This window comes from Vulpes lagopus, chromosome 8 (genome assembly GCF_018345385.1).
Source record: "Vulpes lagopus strain Blue_001 chromosome 8, ASM1834538v1, whole genome shotgun sequence".
Taxonomy (NCBI): domain Eukaryota; kingdom Metazoa; phylum Chordata; class Mammalia; order Carnivora; family Canidae; genus Vulpes; species Vulpes lagopus.
Window position 1 is genome coordinate 68245641 of NC_054831.1, and position 17402 is coordinate 68263042.

The 17402-nt window shown below is 36.9% G+C and overlaps 1 protein-coding gene across 1 annotated transcript in view; it reads right to left on the reverse strand.

Annotated features, from left to right (window-relative positions):
- The window catches only part of SLC39A12 (solute carrier family 39 member 12), a 73361-nt gene that overhangs the window by 13001 nt on the left and 42958 nt on the right, over window positions 1-17402 (reverse strand). Inside the window, exon 12 of the mRNA XM_041767155.1 lies at window positions 15649-15836. Coding sequence (XP_041623089.1) covers window positions 15649-15836 — 188 coding nt within the window. The remainder of the gene's footprint in view (window positions 1-15648; window positions 15837-17402) is intronic.

Consider the following 17402-nt stretch of genomic DNA (forward strand, 5'->3'; position numbering starts at 1 on the left):
AATTTTCTTGGGATGCGTGGGTGGCTCAGCAGTTGAGTGTCTGCCTTTGGCTTAGTGCGTGATCTCAGGATCCAGGATTGAGTCCCATATCAGGCTCCCTGAGGTGAGCCTGCTTCTCTCTCTGACTATGTTTCTGCCTCTCTCTCTCTCTCTGTGTATCTCTCATAAATAAATAAATAAAATTTTAAAAAATTAAAATTTCTTCCCCACAAGACACTATCAAGAAAATGAAAGATAAGCCAGAGACCAGGAAAATTTTGTAGAAGACACATCTGATAAAAGACTGTTATCCAAAACATACAAAGAACTCTTGAAGCACGTAAATAAGAAATGACGCAGTTAAAAAAAATGGCTAAAAGACCTGAATAGACATTCCCCAAATAAGTTAAACAGGTGGCAAATAAGCATATTAAAACGTGTTCAATATCATGTGTCACCAGAAAATTTCAAGTGAAAACAGCAATGAGATATCACTACACAACTATTAGCATGGCCAAAATCCATACATTGACGACACTGAAAGCTGATCTGGAGCAATGGGAATTCTCACTTATTGCTGGTGGGAATGCAAAATGGTACAATCACTTTGGAAGACATTTGGAAATCTTTTATAAAACTAGATGTATTCTTGGGACACCTGGACACCTCAGTGGTTGAGCATCTGCCTTTGACAGGGTCCTGGATTGAGCCCCGAATTGGGGTCCCCATGGGGAGCCCCCCCCTCTCTCTCATAAATAAAAATCTTAAAAGAAAAACTAGACATATTCTTATCATACTATCCAGTGATTATACTTCTTGGTATTTTCCTAAATATACAGAAAACTTAGGTTCATACAAAAACCTGCACATGAATATTTATAGCAGCTTCATTCATAATTGCCAAAACCTGGAAGCAGCCAAGATGTTCTTCAGTAGGAGAATGGATAAACGCACTGTGGTACATCCAGACAATGGTATTTAGTGCTAAAAAAGAAATGAGCTATCACGCCATGAAACAATCTGGAGGAATCTTAAAGTATATTACTAAGGGAAAGAAGCCAATTTCAAAAGGTACATATTGTACAATTCCAACTACATTTCCATCTGGAAAAGGCAAAACTACAGAGATTTAAAAAAAGAAAGATTAATGGTTTCTAGGGGTTAATGGAAAAGGAGGAATGAAGAGGCGGAACACAGAGGATTTTTAGGGCAGGGGAAATATTCTATATATGACAAGAGTGGATACGTGTCATTTGCCAAAACCCATAGAATGCACCACACCACACAGGAATCCAAATGTAAACTACAGACTTTAGGTGATAATATGTCAATATAGTTTCATCAATGATAACAAATGTACCTCTGTGGTGTGGGATGTTGAGAGTGGGTGAAGGTATGCATGTGTAGGTCAGATGTCACTTGGGAATTTTCTGTATTTTCTACTCAACTTTAAACTCCTCTAAAAAATAGGTTTTTCTAAATTAAAAAAAATCCATATCCCAGTTACAGTAACCACATTTCAAGTGTTTGATGAGGCAGCCACACATGGGCAGCGGCCACTACTGCTGATGGTACAGACAAAAAAAAAAAAAAAAGAAAGAAAGAAAGAAAGAAAAAAAGAAAGGCTGATTATCTAAGTTGCTAGATAAATTTTTAAAAAGGTTTTATTTATTTGAGAGAGAAAACAAGAGAGAGCACAAGTCTGGGGAGTGGCAGAGGGAGAAGCAGAGAGGGAGAAGCAGCTTCCTCACTGAGCAGGGAGCCCAAAGCAGGGCTCAATCCCAGGACCCTGAGATCACGATCTGAGCCCAAGTTAGAAGCTTAACCAACTGAGCCACCCAGGCTCCCCAGTCATTACATAAATTAAAGAAACACTCTTAGCTGGAGGTATAGGCCTACTGGGAGAAGAATTATAATGGTTATGTATCATGTTGTATTTCTTCTGTTCCACCCACACATTCCTATTATTCTAAAAATAGTGAAAAAAGGAAAAGAAAAAACTAAAGCATATTTTGAGTTACTGGATGGTTTACTGGCTTAGGTCAAACTAGATAGTGCCATTTCAAAGTCTTCTATTTAGACTCAGGACAGAAGGATTTTTTTTCCAAATATTTTCCACAGTCTTATACTACTAATATATCTAGATTTTTTTCCCCCAAATGATCATCATTGCTACAAAGAAGCACTGGAACATTTGTATATTGTCCAACGCATGAGAAAAAAATTAGCTTTTGAATATTCACTCATCCACATATTTACAACAATGTTAATAAGGCAATCAATTAATTTTTCTTTTGCTTTTCTGAAGGGTCATTTGATAATTATTCATTAATAACATATTATCTAAAAAATGATTACAGAGAGACATGTAGGAGTTTGTCCATTGAATAGGTAGATAGGTTTATTATGGTTCTTAACAACACCCAAATTTCACCCACTGTTTGCGAAGCCTAACACTCAGTCTATATGATTCTTTATACATACACTGTCTCCAAGAAAATTTTCTGAAGAAGCCATTCATGAAATCACAACTTGCTGAAAAATGGAGAAATTAGACTGTTGGCCTTTATATATCCAATAAAAATAGGTGGACTGATCTGTGTTTGTCTTTCGTCTTTCATCTGTTAGCTGACCAACTTACTCATTTTAGTAAGTATTCAACCGCAGAAACAATCACATGACCTTAATGCTTTTCTTTGAGACTGTTGACAACATAAAGCCATACATAGGCTGTTTCTTCATAGCAGTGATCATCTTATGCATTCAATAAACTTCAGATGAATGAAGTGTAAACAACCGATGTTAGTGCTGATAAGTAAACAAGATTGTATCTGGCATTCACTGTCACAGACTTCATAGATTTAACAAGGAAGTTACTTTAGTAAATGAAAAATCACACAAGGATCAAATTTGTCATACGGTCTTCATTAAGAATTTAAGAAAACATCGTCCCTTGTAACTTGAAGAAAAAATATTTATTTATTTATTCTCATCAATGCATGTTTATCTATTCATGTAACTTAAAATTGAAGGAAAAGAGAAACAATATGAATAAACACAGATTTCTTTTCTGGTGATTAAAAAAAAAACAAGAGAAATGAGCTCATGTGGTTAATGATGGACTTCTTTTGACTTGTAAATGTCTTTAATTTAAACAATTGTATTCACTGTAACATTACATTAAAAATATACTGCTTTATTAAACATGTCCTTCTAATAATAATTTGTTACCCAGTGCTAATACCTTTTTTTACTTCCAAGATGTTAAAATGCAATTTAAAATTCAGCAGTTCTATGATACAAAATCATCACAAAAATCTGCTGTGTTTCTATACACGAATAATGAACATTTTGAAAAGGAAGGATATTAAGAAAACTATTTCATCTGCAATAGCATCAAAAGAATAAAATACTAAGGAATAAATTTAACCAAGAAGGTACAAATAAAGGAAAAGACATCCCATGTTCATGGATTAAAAGGCTTAATATTGCTTAGATATCAATATTAGGTAAGGTGATTGACAGATTTAATGCAATTCCTATCAAATTCTTAATGATATTTTTATAGAAATAGAAAAATCTATCTTAAAAATTATTTTAAAGATCTCAAGGGCATCAAATACCCAAAACAAATTTGAAAAAAGGACAAAGTTGGAGGTCTCACACTTTCTGATTTCAAATTTAACTTCAAAACTTCAATAATTAAGAATGTGGTCCTAGCATAAAGGCAGACAGATAGACCAATGGAATGCAATACATTTGCAAACACAGGCAATTGATTTTGGCAGGAGTGCCAAGATAATTTGGTAGGGAAAGAACAGCCCTTTCAACTTATGGTATTGGGAAAATTGGATATCTACATGCAAAAGAATGAATTTGGACTCTTAGTTATAACATATACAAAAGTTCACTCAAAATGGATCAAAGACCTAAATGTAAGATCTAAAACTATACAACCTTTAGAAGAAAACATAGGCAGAAATCTTTATAACATTGGATTTGGCAATGATTTCTTAAGTACACTGTTTAAAACTCAGGGAAGAAAACATTATAAAAATAGATTAAATTTGATTTTACTAACATCTAAAGCTTTTATACACCAAAGGACATTATAAACAGAGTGAAAGGGCAACATGGAAAGGAAGAAGTATCTGTAAATCACACATCTGATAAGAGGCTAATATCCAGAGTATGTAAAGAACTCCTACAACTCACATTCACACAAAAATCGAAACAAAATGATCAAAGGACTTGAAAACACATTTTTTCCATAGAAAATATTCAAATGGTCAATAAGCACTGAAAAGATGCTGAGGAACATCACTTCTCATTCAGGAAATACAAACGAAGACGAGATACCACTTGACATCCATTAGGATTGTTATTTTCAGAATGATAGTATATAACAAGTATGGGTGATGATGCAGAGACACTGAGAGGGTAAAATGATGCAGCCATTATGGAAAACAAATAATTAAAATTAGAATTACTATATGATTCAGCAACTCAATGTCCATTGATGGATAAATGCATCAGCAAAATGTGTGTGTGCACATACAGTGGAATATTATTCAGCATTTAAAAGGGAAAAATTGGGATCCCTGGGTGGCGCAGCGGTTTGGCGCCTGCCTTTGGCCCAGGGCGCGATCCTGGAGACCCGGGATCGAATCCCACGTCGGGCTCCCGGTGCATGGAGCCTGCTTCTCCCTCTGCCTGTGTCTCTGCCTCTCTCTCTATCTCTCTGTGACTATCATAAATAAATAAAAATTAAAAAAAAATAAATAAAAGGGAAAAATTCTGACACATGCTGACATGAATGAACCTTGAAAACTTTATGCTAAGCTAAAGAAACTAGTCACAAAATGAGCAAAACTCTATGATTCCACTTAAAAGAGTTCCCTTGAGTAGCCAAATTCATAGAGACAAAGTAAAAAGGTGGTTGCCAGAGAGTAGGGGCAAGGAGAATAGGGAGTTAGTATTTAATGAGTATGGAGTTTCAGTTTGGGAAGGTGAAAGAAGTTACATAAATGGATAGTATAGTGATGATTGCACAACAATGTGAATATACTTAATGCCATTAAATTATACACCTCAAATGGTTAAAATGGTAAATTTCACATTATATGTATTTTACCAAAATTAACACCACATACATGCAAACACACATACACACACATGCAGACACACACAAGGAATGCTTTGATTAACTCTTTAGCTTATAATATTAAAATAAGTAGCATTTAGGGCAGCCCCAGTGGCTCAGCGGTTTAGTGCCACCTTCAGCCCTCGGTGTGATCCTGGAGACCCAGGACTGAGTCCCACGTTGGGTTCCCTGCATGGAGCCTGCTTCTCCCTCTGCCTGTGTCTCTGCCTCTCTTTCTCTGTGTGTCTGTCATGAATAAATAAATAAAATCTTTAAAAAATAAAAATAAAAAAATAAAATAAGTAGCATTTAATAAGAAGAGGTGTCGTTCACTGCCTGGTAAGGATTCATTATCATCACTTTGCAGTGAGAATCATGTGGTATGTTTAGATCTCAAAGTCCTAGAGCATAGATATTAAGGACTGAATGTTTTCCTTCCCTCCAAATGTGCATGTTGAAACCCTATGCCCCAGTGTGATGGTATTAAGAGATGTGGCTTTAGATGAGGTCATGAGAATGAAGCCCTCCTGAATGGGATAAGTACCCTTATCAGAGTCCTGAGCTTGCTTCTCTCCATGCTCTACCGTGTGAGGACACAGCAGGACAGCCATCTATCTGAAAATCAGGAAGCAGGTCCTCACCAGATACCAAATCTGCCAGCACCTGGATCTTAGACTTCCCCGCCTCCAGAATTGTGAGAATAAATGTTTAAACCACCCGGGGGGCGGGGGAGAAAGAAAAAGAAAAATAAATATACCACCCAGTGTATGTTTTTTTATTATAGGAGCCCAAATGGATTCAGACAATTAACCTGTAAAATAATCCAATTATAGAGGATTAGAATCCCCTTTTTTAGTTTGCAGTGTGAACTACTTCAAATGTCTTTGTGATTGTCAGCTATTACATGATGGAGAGAAGTCTATGTCTCCTTTCCTTGAAGGAACCTGGCTGTTTCTCTGGCTGTAACTAGTTAGGGAAGGTTGCTTATCCATAGAATGAGGTTTTACCAGCTGCAAAATCTCAAAAGGGTCCTACTAGATTTCTCTTTCTGCAATATCCTGGAGAATGAAAATTTTCCTTAGAATATTTGCTGAAAAACATTCTATCAATTCTTGCTTCTAACAATTTCCAAAAACTTAAATTCAATAAAAGTTTGATGTTTCAACCTAATCTATCCTTTTGTCTATTATATGTTTCCTTTTTTTTTTTTTTTTGTTTTATTGAATTCGTTTTCTTAGTCATTTCTTTTGACAGCAATTTAAAGGAGAAGGTTAGAAGTATGTTCTATTTTATGGGCAGAAGACATAAACAGACATTTTTCTGAGGAAGACATCCAGATAGCCAACAGACACATGAAAAGATGCTCAACATCACTCATCATCAGGGAAATGTAAATCAAAACCACAGTGAGGTATCATCTCACACATGTTAGAATGGCTAAAATCACAAACATAAGAAACAACAAGTGTTGGTGAGGATGTGAAGAAAAAGGAACCGTTGCGCACTGTTGGTGGGAGTGTAGACTGGTACAGCCACCCGAGAAATCAGTATGAAAGGTCCTCAAAAAATTAAAAATAGAATTACCATATGATCCAGTAATTCCACTACAGAGTATTTACCCAAAGAATGTGAAAACATTAATTCAAAAAGATATATACACCCCTACGTTTATTGCAGCATTATTTACAATCATCAAATTATGGAAGCAGCTCATCCATCAATAGATGAATGGATAAAGAAGATGTAATATGTGTGTGTGTGTGTTGTGTATATATATAAACACACAACATATGTATGTATATATATGTTATATATATACGCAACATATATATACACACACATAACATACATACCACACACACTGGAATATCACTCAACCATAAAAAAATATATATATATGTATATATATATATATATATAGTTTTTTTAGAGGGAGAAATGACTCTTACCAGAACCAACTTGGTGATTGTAGATTATTAACTGAATTACATTGGATATATATGTTATGTTATACATATATACACAACATATATATATATATATATATATATATATATATATATGATACACACACACACACACACACCACACATTGGAATATCATTCAACCATAAAAAAGAATGAAATCTTTTTCATTTGCAACACCATGGATGGATCCTAGAGGGTATAATGCTGAGAGAAATAAGTTAGAGACAAATAGGATTTCACTCATATGCGGCATTTAAGAAACAAAATCAATGAACAACAACAAAAAAGAGAGACAAACAAAAAACCAGACTCTTAAACAGAGAGAACAAACTGATGGTCACCAAAGGGGAGATGAGTGGGGAGGGATGGGTGAAACAGGTGAAGGGGATTAAAAAGTAGACTTATCAAGATGAGCACTAAGTAATGTATAGAATTGTTGAATCACTATATTGTACATCTGAAACTGACAGGACACTGTATGTTAATTGTACTGGAATTAGAAATTCCATGGGGGTAAAAGCAGTTGCCAGAATAATAATACTGTCTTGAAATAAAATTCACAGATTCTATATGACAAAAAATGTGTGTTCTATTTTAGCATCATATTTGATTACTAATAGTAACACTCTCAACAAAGATCATTATGTTTACTCGACCATCTCCTAAAATTGGGAGATTTGTTCCCATTGATGCAAGTCCTTTTTTGAATTTGTCTTTTTAATTATTTTATTTTTTTAAGGATTTATTTATTTATTCATGATAAACAGAGGAGAGAGAGAGAGAGAGAGGCAGAGACACAGGAGGAAGGAGAAGCAGGCTCCATGCCGGGAGCCCGATGCGGGACTCGATCCCGGGACTCCACAGGATCGCGCCCTGGGCCAAAGGCAGGCGCTAAACCGCTGAGCCACCTAGGGATCCCCGAATTTGTCTTTTTAAATTAGAAGCTCTTTTCACAAAACAACTTAATAGAGCAGTTTTAATTTTCTCTTGCAAGCAAGAAAGCAAGGATCACAAGCTTCTGTGTACTTGGGATCACCAAAGTGAAGGTACCAAAGAGGAGGCTTATCATAAGGTTATTTTCTTAACATGCAGCATTAGATATTTTATTTAAATATTCAGATACAGGATACTGTAGACTTCTGATTTCCTGATCTTATCTTTCCAAGGGAATTTATGGAGCCATTTACATCAGAAAATAAAATCTCCTGTTTTGAAAACTGAGTTGTAAGACAAAGACCACAATGTCACATATAACTCAGAGAGACAAGGATGTTATTTACTTTTAACTTGGATTTAACAGTTCCTGTCTCCATTTTTTTCTTAGGGGAAGTGATTTAGTTAGGCAAATTCTTAATTGCATAGCTCAGGAAAGAGAGTCATTAGCCATCTTTAATATTTTCCTAAGAAATGGATTACTTTGGAAGATGTGTATGCATGCACATGGTTTGAGAGCCTGGTTAGAAGAGAAAAAATGCAAGGAGCAGAAAAATACAATTGTTTCTGGTGGTCAAGTTTTTTGAAATCACAGGGTTCAACAATGATCAAAATTGGGTCTATTAACCATTTTCTCAGTAGAAAATATCTAAGCATAGAGTTTGAAAGATTTATAGAGAAAGAGAATAAAAATCTTTCAAAATTGTTGGTATGATTCATACTTCTTGCAATTGTGAAGAAATAATTGTGAATGTTAAATTACATTAATTTTGCTGCCTGAAATGGTTTTTAAATGCTTGTCATTTTCCCCCCACAGAAAGAGTATTTTAAATGATGTCAGTTGCACTCATTGATTTCAGTACAATATGTGTTGAAAGCAAATATGTATATCGAGTAATTTTTATCTTCCAAATAAAATACCTGCTTTCTATATAGATGCATATTGTTTAAAGGGTATCACACCTTGGTACTATCAAACTTCAAAGAAAAGATAGCTTAATAGTTTTTTTGGAAAGAGAAATGACTCTTACCAGAACCAACTTGGTGATTGTAGATTATTAACTGAATTACATTGGATATATCTAGGTTTCTCTGAGAAAGCAAGACTCCAGCAAAATTAATAAATTGGAAGATAAAGAATAATGGGGAAGTGAGAAAGAATCAGTATCCTAAAAGTATAGGATTCTATTTTAGTTTAATTTTGTAGTCAGGTGATTAAGAAAAGATGAGATGCCTTGCTAGAAAGTTGACTGTTTTGTTAGTCAATTTATGTCCTTTTCACCCGATCCACTATCATGAATTAGTTAAATTTGCTGAATTAAAATAGAGAAGCCAATGGATGCTCTTCCTCTGACTTAATTCCTACTTATTGACTGGGTTTAATATATAGATCTTATTTTTGTGTGTTTGGGCTTATTTTAAAAGCAGAGGATCTTGAGGTCAGATTCAAAATACTCTTTACCCTGCCTTTCACTCAAGAAAAAATATCTAGAAATTGGAGAATGCTCTAGACACAAGTCTGGCTGTGATACTACTCCAAGGAGATACTTCCCAGAGGATAGAGCCACAAGGTAGTCTAGACTGCTCTTCAATTTTGCAGTTTTCTCCCCCATGATGTAAGTGAAGTCAGAACATTAGTTATAATCCGGAAGAGGAAGAGAAGTTTTAAAAGAGCATCCCCTCAAACAAACAAACAAACAAACAAACATACAAAGTGTAGATGGGAGGGAAAGAGATCCAGAGAACTACATAATTAGGGAGATTGGTAGAGGAGGCGGCTGGAAATAAGGTCTATTCTCAATTAGTTGGCCTTGGTGTATATGGAGGGGGCACCTGCATTTTGTTTCATTTTGTTTTGGCATGAACTGGTGAGCTCAGCACTTCCTTCTCTGCTACCTACCTCTCAGAGTTACAGCCTCTCCACTATCAGCTTGGGTGCTATTCATGTACTGGGTCCTGGGCACTTGTCCAGTTCTGATTGTCGCCGATTCTAGGGACATCTCTACTTACATCTGTGGTGATAGTCCCTGGAGGTTTCTAGGGACTTGTTGTTATGGAAACAGTTTTGCAGGATCTAAAACCTTAGGAAAAATGCCTAAAGGTCTGAAACTTGCTTCATTTCCAAAATAAACCTTCCCATGCCATAACCTCTTATGTTCTTTCAAATGAGTTTATTTTTTAAATAATAAATCCTATTTATTAGAAATAAAACCTCTTACCCAAACGCTGAAAAATAGTACTTCCAGGGCTTGTCTCTTCCTTCTCTTTGAGAAAGTTTGTAAACTTTAGAGACGGTGAATAGGACTTTTTAGTTCTGAGACTTTTCTTAGAAGGAACTTCCAGTTCTCAAATAGAATGAGACAGTCCTACATAGCTGCCTCTGTTCCCAAGCACATCTAAACCAGGGTTGGTAGTTAAGGAGTAGTAGTAGGGATACGTTAGTTTTCTATGGTTGATGTTAACAAATTACCACTAAGGTAGTGGCTTAAAACAATACAAGTTTGTTATCTTACAGTTCTATAAGAACTTCAAATACTCTCTCAAGACCCTACCACTTACTTTCTACAGACAGGGGAAGATGAAAGGATGGCAAAGATGCCCTGTGCAAACAATAAGCAGAAAAGCAGATGTGACTACATTAACATCAGACAAAGGAAACTTCAAGATAAAGAGTTTTCTTAGAGGTAAAGAGGGATCTTTCCACATGATAAAAGTGTCAATTCAATCAAGAAGACATGATAACCCTAAATGTGCATTCATGCAATAACAGAGCTTCATGTGCATGAAACAAAATTGATAAAACCAAGAAAGAAATAGGCAAGCCCACAAACATAGGTCTGTCCTTTAACATCAGTCCCTCATAATTGACAGAACAAGTGAAGAAAGAAAATCAGTATGGAATTTGAAAATATGAATAAAACCATCAACCAGTCTGACTTACATGACATTCACAGAACTCTATGTCCAACAACTGCTGAACTCATGGACTTTCCAAATGTAGATGAGAGCATTTACCAGGATAGACCATACACTGGGCCATAAAATTCACATACTTTAAAATATTTCAAAGGACTAAAATAATATAGAGTATTTCTCTAACAGTGAAGGAATTAAATTAAATAACTAAAAGCTACTTTTAAAACTTATAAATATTGAGCAATTAGGTGCCATACTTTTATAAGAAAAAGTTACATGAGCCATTTAAAGACGTTTCAAAGTTATTGGTATTAGAAGCACAGAATATTAAAATACATGGGATCCAGCAAACAGTGCTTATGGGAAATTCATAGCTTTAAAAGCTTTAAACTTACAGCTTTAAATTTAAAAGAAGAAAAGATTTGGGGCACCTGAGTGGCTGAGCAGTTGAGCATCTGCCTTTGGCTCTGGGCGTGATCCCACAGTCCCAGGATCAAGTCCCACATTGGGCTCCCTGCATGGAGCCTGCCACTGCCTCCACCTGTGTCTCTCCTTCTCTCTGTGTGTGTCTCATGAATAAATAAATACAATCTTAAGAAAAATAAAGGAAGAAAAGATTTAAAATCAATGATATGTTATTCTGTTTCACAAAAGCAGAAAATAAGCAGAAAATTAATGCAAAGTGAATAGAAGGAAGGGAGTCGGAGAAATAGCAGAAAGAGAAACCATGAAGCAATGGTCCACCATCATTGCTAGCTCTTCCACTGATAAAATTTGTGCTTCCTATTCCTGTGAAGTTTAGCACTGTCAGATCACAGATCTTTGTTTCTGAAAACACACCAGGGAGCATTTCCACTGAACCTGAACCCATGAGTAGGGTTGAGCCCCTCCTGCCAGCAGAGATTAACCAGCAGAGATAGATGTTATCAAACTGGTGGGAGTAATTGCCACTGGCTACCATAAGTTAGGGGGCCGGCAGGAAGCATGGCCCAACCAGGGCAAAGCAGACCCATCAGGGAAGACCTGGGCTGCCCTTCTAGGACAAAACTCTGGGTCAGCCAAGATTACCTCCTCAGGTGATGAGGGGAATCAAAGTTGAGTGCTAGAGGACAAAGATGGTTGAATATCAAATACTGCCTCCAGACCAATAGGGTTTGGAGCTTGATTCACCAGCTATCAGGCATTAAGTCTTTCCTGAGTTTTTGGCTGGCTACTGCTCCTGAGGGGGCTCCTCGTATCCTCTCATCTCTGATGCTCAGCCACTGGTCCAGAGACCATTTCCGAGGGGGTGTTGATTAGTTTTGCACAGAACTTTGCTTCAGCCCACCCTGCATTCCTCATTCTCTTGCCCTGGGCTTTGAATGATGGAGTTGGAGCCGCCTCAGAAGGTCCTGTTGGCAGATCCCCCAGAGCGGAGATCGACTTAACAAAAATGCATCATTTTATTGACTTATCATCATTTTCTGCTCCACTCTACCTGCCCTTTATTCCTGCCCCTGGGATCACCTCCCGGGTGAACCACCTTCACATCTGCCTTTAAAGGTCTTGCACTGTTGGTGGAAATGTGACCTGGTGCAGCCACCCTGGAAAACTGTGTGGAGGTTCCTTAAAGAGTTAAAAAAAGACCTGCCCTACAACCCAGCAATTGCACTGCTGGGATTTACCCCAAAGATACAGATGCAGTAAAACGCCAGGACACCACACCCAATGTGTATAGCAGCAATGTCCACAATAGCCAAACTGTGGAAGGAGCCTTGGTGTCCATCGAAAGATGAATGGATAAAGAAGATGTGGTCTATGTATACAATGGAATATTCCTCAGCCATTAGGAACGACAAATACCCACCATTGGCTTCAACGTGTATGGAACTGGAGGGTATGATGCTGAGTGAAGTAAGTCATTCAGAGAAGGACAAACACTATATGGTCTCACTCATTTGGGGAATATAAAAAATAGTGAAAGAGAATAAAGGGGGAAAGGAGAGAAAATGAGTGAAAATATCAGAGAGGGAGACAGAACATGAGAGACTCCTAACTCTGGGAAATGAACAAGGGGTGGTGGAAGGGAAGTTGGGTGGGGGGATGGGGTGACTGGGTGATGGGCACTGAGGGGGGGCACTTGGTGGGATGAGCACTGTGTGATATGCTATATGTTGGCAAATTGAACTCCAATAAAAAAAATAAAAAAGTAAAAATAAAGGTTTTAGCCTCTGCTTGGGGCAAACCCAGGCTAGCACACTGATCTTTACGACAGAATGAATTGCCTCTGGCCACCCAGGCCTGCATTCATTCCTAACTTCCCTTAGAAACCATTCAATGCCTCTGAGAGTCAGTGTGCTTGGATAAGGGCATACCCCTTCGGAGAATTTAGGCTGCCAGATTTCCCTGGTGAAGACTTTCTGCTTTGCTGACTTCGCTGCTAATGGCCCCCTTTTTGCTCCTAGTTCTTTTTCTTCTGGGAGTTTGAAATGACACGCCCAATTTCTTTGAAACAAACAAGCAAGACAAAAATGTCCCTAGTCTTTTCACATTAGCCCCGCTTAGAAGGTGCCTGGTAAATTTCCAGCATTTAGGAAATAACCAGTGTATGAGAGTATCCTCCCCACCCCCTTATCCTTTAGTTACTGTCATTTATTTTCTTTGCTGTTTTACAGTCTTGAAACTTTGTTTTCTTCCTTTTAAATGACAAAAAACTATTTTCTCTGGCACAGCCCCAGAGCACAGCAACGGTTAAAGTTGCTGCTCTGTGAGAGTCCTATTTGTTTAGAAGTTACTCAAAAGGCCGTGAGAGCAAGCGACCTGGATTATAGGAAGTAGCCCCAGGAAACTCCAGAGTATTTTCTTTCCTGTCTTCTTGCCAGGCTGCCAGTTTTTCCTTGGCCAATAGTAATTTGCAACAAGGTCAAGATTCATTCTAGTTGGAATCTCAGAGGATATCTTCCACATTTCTTACAAGCGATTGCTTACGCTTACAAGACCAAGGGGAGAAAAGAGTGAGGGGGAAAATCATGTATTTAGCTGAGGGTTCTACGTGAAAAATGGTTCCTGATAATGTCCTCAGGTCTGTTTCGGGAGATCAGACTCTCTAACAAAGAAAAAGCATTAACTAGATAAATATACATCCATCATAGTTGAAGAGAGATCCAGACTTTAAGAAAACAACAACAAACAAACAAACGAAAACAGAATAAACTTCAAAAGAATACAGCAGCTGCCCCCAGTTGAGTCATAAAGAGGAAGTTAGCAGCAGAAAACAAAATCAGGAGACTCATGAGTGAATTTGAGGACTGATACACAGACGTTTTAAACAAAAGGTAGCTTGCAATATTCAATGATGAGCAACAGAGTTCTTCTGAAGCCACCATGCAAGGCTAGCAATCCAGATTTCTCAAAATGGAAGGCTCACAGGATCGTCATACTGACCTTGGCTTGAGGATTGGGGCTCAGAAGAGGTGGGTTGAACTTGCACCACTAGCACTGTCTTCACAATCAAGATTAGGAAACTCCCCGAGTATCGTAAATAATATGTAAGAACATTTCTAAACACAGAAGTACCTTTTGGCGTTTGCCTCCTCTATCTGAATCTCAGGAGAATTAAGAAAAACAACAAGAAGTATTTAAACTGAGGTTTAAAATGGTTGTGTTTACTTGAAGAGCCTTCTTACTGAATTTTACTTCCAGAATTCACGGTTATCTAGTTGTTTTAGGACAGGTTCATGCTTTTCAGATTTTTTTCATGAAACATTTCTCTTTACTTACTTCCAGGACAATAGCAAGATTTTGCCCTATCACAAGTCAATCCCAAGGGTCCTGTTCCACATATTACCTTCAAGATTGCGTATTTTACTTTTCTGCTCTAGGATTCATGTAACCAACCACACATCTTCCTTCCATTTGGATTGGCTTTCTACTCATTTTCACTCTTAAATATTTCTTTCATTCATCTGTATCATGTACATGATTCCAAGACAGAAGAAAGGATATTAGGACTTAAATGAACACATCTAAGTTGTACCAAGTCTAATAGAAGGGGACCTTAAAAAAGACTGGTTTATTTTGCAGATTCCATAATTTAAGAGGCAAAAAAAAAAAAAAAAGTAAAAATTTCCAGCTTCAAGAGATTAGAGAGAATGAAAAGTGATAACAGAGTTACCATTAGTGTCCGCAAGGACCACTCTTGGAAACACATGTTGTAATGTTAGAGACTCGATTGTATAATCTTTCTCTTTTCACCAGCATGATAGCCCTTTGGTAAGTAAAACTTAAAGTTGAAATCATTATTTTTAAAAATACAGTTGGTTAATTAAGTCAAACAGCTAAATAATTTAATGACAACTTCAGTTGAACTATTTTCCAATGCATAAATAATATAGGTAGCTGTTTTATAAAGCTTTCCTCAGCTAGAAGGATAAGCATTATGTAGAGATGCAAAGCTGGAGCAGAATGAACTGATGAACAATCTTTGGCAGTTCTACAGGGTTCATTCATTTCACTTAATTTCACTAAAAGGATGTCAATATTTTCTGTATCTCAAATTATGTTTCTTCTGCCTACAGCTTACTTTCTTGGATTACACAGAATATTTCCTTAGTCTTTTATATTATTAAATATAGTCTTCTCTTCTCATCTATCCTTCTATTTTATGGCTTTGTCTCTGTTTTACATTTTCAGAGTTTAGAAAAACAACATAGAAAAGCCACAAAGCTTACCATTTCCACCAAGGATAAATATAAGAACATCCCCGCAGTAACTGTTAAGATCCAGTTTTGAACACATGGATCAGTGGATACAGAGAGGCCAACGTATAGTCCTATGAAGGCAGTTAGAGCACTTAGAAAATTCATAAGGATGGCAATCTTAATAGGAAGTCCAGAGCTTAAGAGTACAGCAAAGTCTCCTAAAATTTAAGGGAAAAAGAAAATATAATCACTATATAATTGATGACGACTTTGCTGGATTAATCTGCTATTAGGTTGTTTCAAATTTCAGCAACTGGGGCCCATTTTATAAGCAAAGTTTACTGACCAGTTGATAAAACATTTTCTGATATTTCTCTAGGATTCTTATTATACTATTAGGAAGTTACATTTCAAGAGTTGTCTTCCTTTTACTTTTCCTTAAGATAACATAACATATGCCGGGAGAACCATGACATATTCTTTATTTCCTGGCACCCTGACATTTTCAACTTAGATAAATACAGAATAAAGGACTTGCTGTTTCAGGGTTTTAAAACCTTTTTGCCTGGAACCTTGCCAGGTGAAATCACGTTATGTTGGCTTTTGTTATCTATGTCTGCAAGAACTCCTGTGGGGAAACAGACAACTACTTAATATGAGATTTTAAAATCATTGGAAAAGTTGGTTAGGAAAACAAATTTTTTCCTTTAGAAAATGTTTTACTGCCTTGATGATTATAGAAAAATGATCTTATTCTCTATATACCTTTCCTCCTAAAGAAGAATGATCTTTTGATCTGAGAGCCTCTATTTCTTAGTTTGGGAGATAGAGGAGGCCTGAAATTCAATAAAGAGACAGTCTTGCTACTCAGTTCCTTAGTTCTATTGCAAGTTGGTCTTATGAACAGGTCTTAAAAATGTCTCTGCTGGCCTGCCATAGACTGTCACACTCCTCTGTGGTTTTATTATGATGTCTAAAAAGCAAGGCCACTGTATACGGCACCTGGACCAGCTACATTTTAATGGTTTCAGGAAGGTTCTTGGGTAAATTGCTCTAGGAAGGGTGGATGGTGAGTTGGTGACAGGATTTCGGGCAGTAGACACTGAACACCAGAGATTGGGCTGGCCCAAAAGGTCAACGTAGACCTGGAAGTGGGGGTAATAAGATTGACAAGAGCCCCCTCACTAGGTCATGTGTGTGCCTGGAGCCAGCCTCTGCTGTTCCTGGGCCGGTTTCAGAAATGCCTAGTCTGTCTCTTCCTGTTTCCCAGGAGGCAGAATTTGAATTACAGGGCTATTAAGATTATCCAGAAAAAGAGCCTTCTGTGCATCTGCTACCATACGCCCGTCATTTCAATTTTATGCTTGGCCTTAGACATTTTATATAAATCAAGTTGATGAAACCATGGTTTGGCTTTAATTTAAATGTTATTTTATCTCATTGGCCTGTTTGCTGACATAATGGGTAAAGTTCCCCTCTTAATGCTTTCCCTACATTTAATATGCAGATCTTAAAGTCCTTGCCAAAGTTCTTTAAAACGAGGTTTCTCTCAATGACTTTCTTCCATATAGAACTCTCCAGAATCCAAAACAAGTGACTTCTGACCCTAGGTAAACATCATAAAGAGTCTAAATGAATTTTATCCCACGGTACAGAAGTTTACTTTTCTAGTTGTCTTCGAATCATTTAAATAAATTATGAATGGAAAGTATTCATCTTCAATTGTGTGTTGGAAAAAGATGTCCACAAACCATAGCTAGAAAAACACTACGGCTTTCTCAACA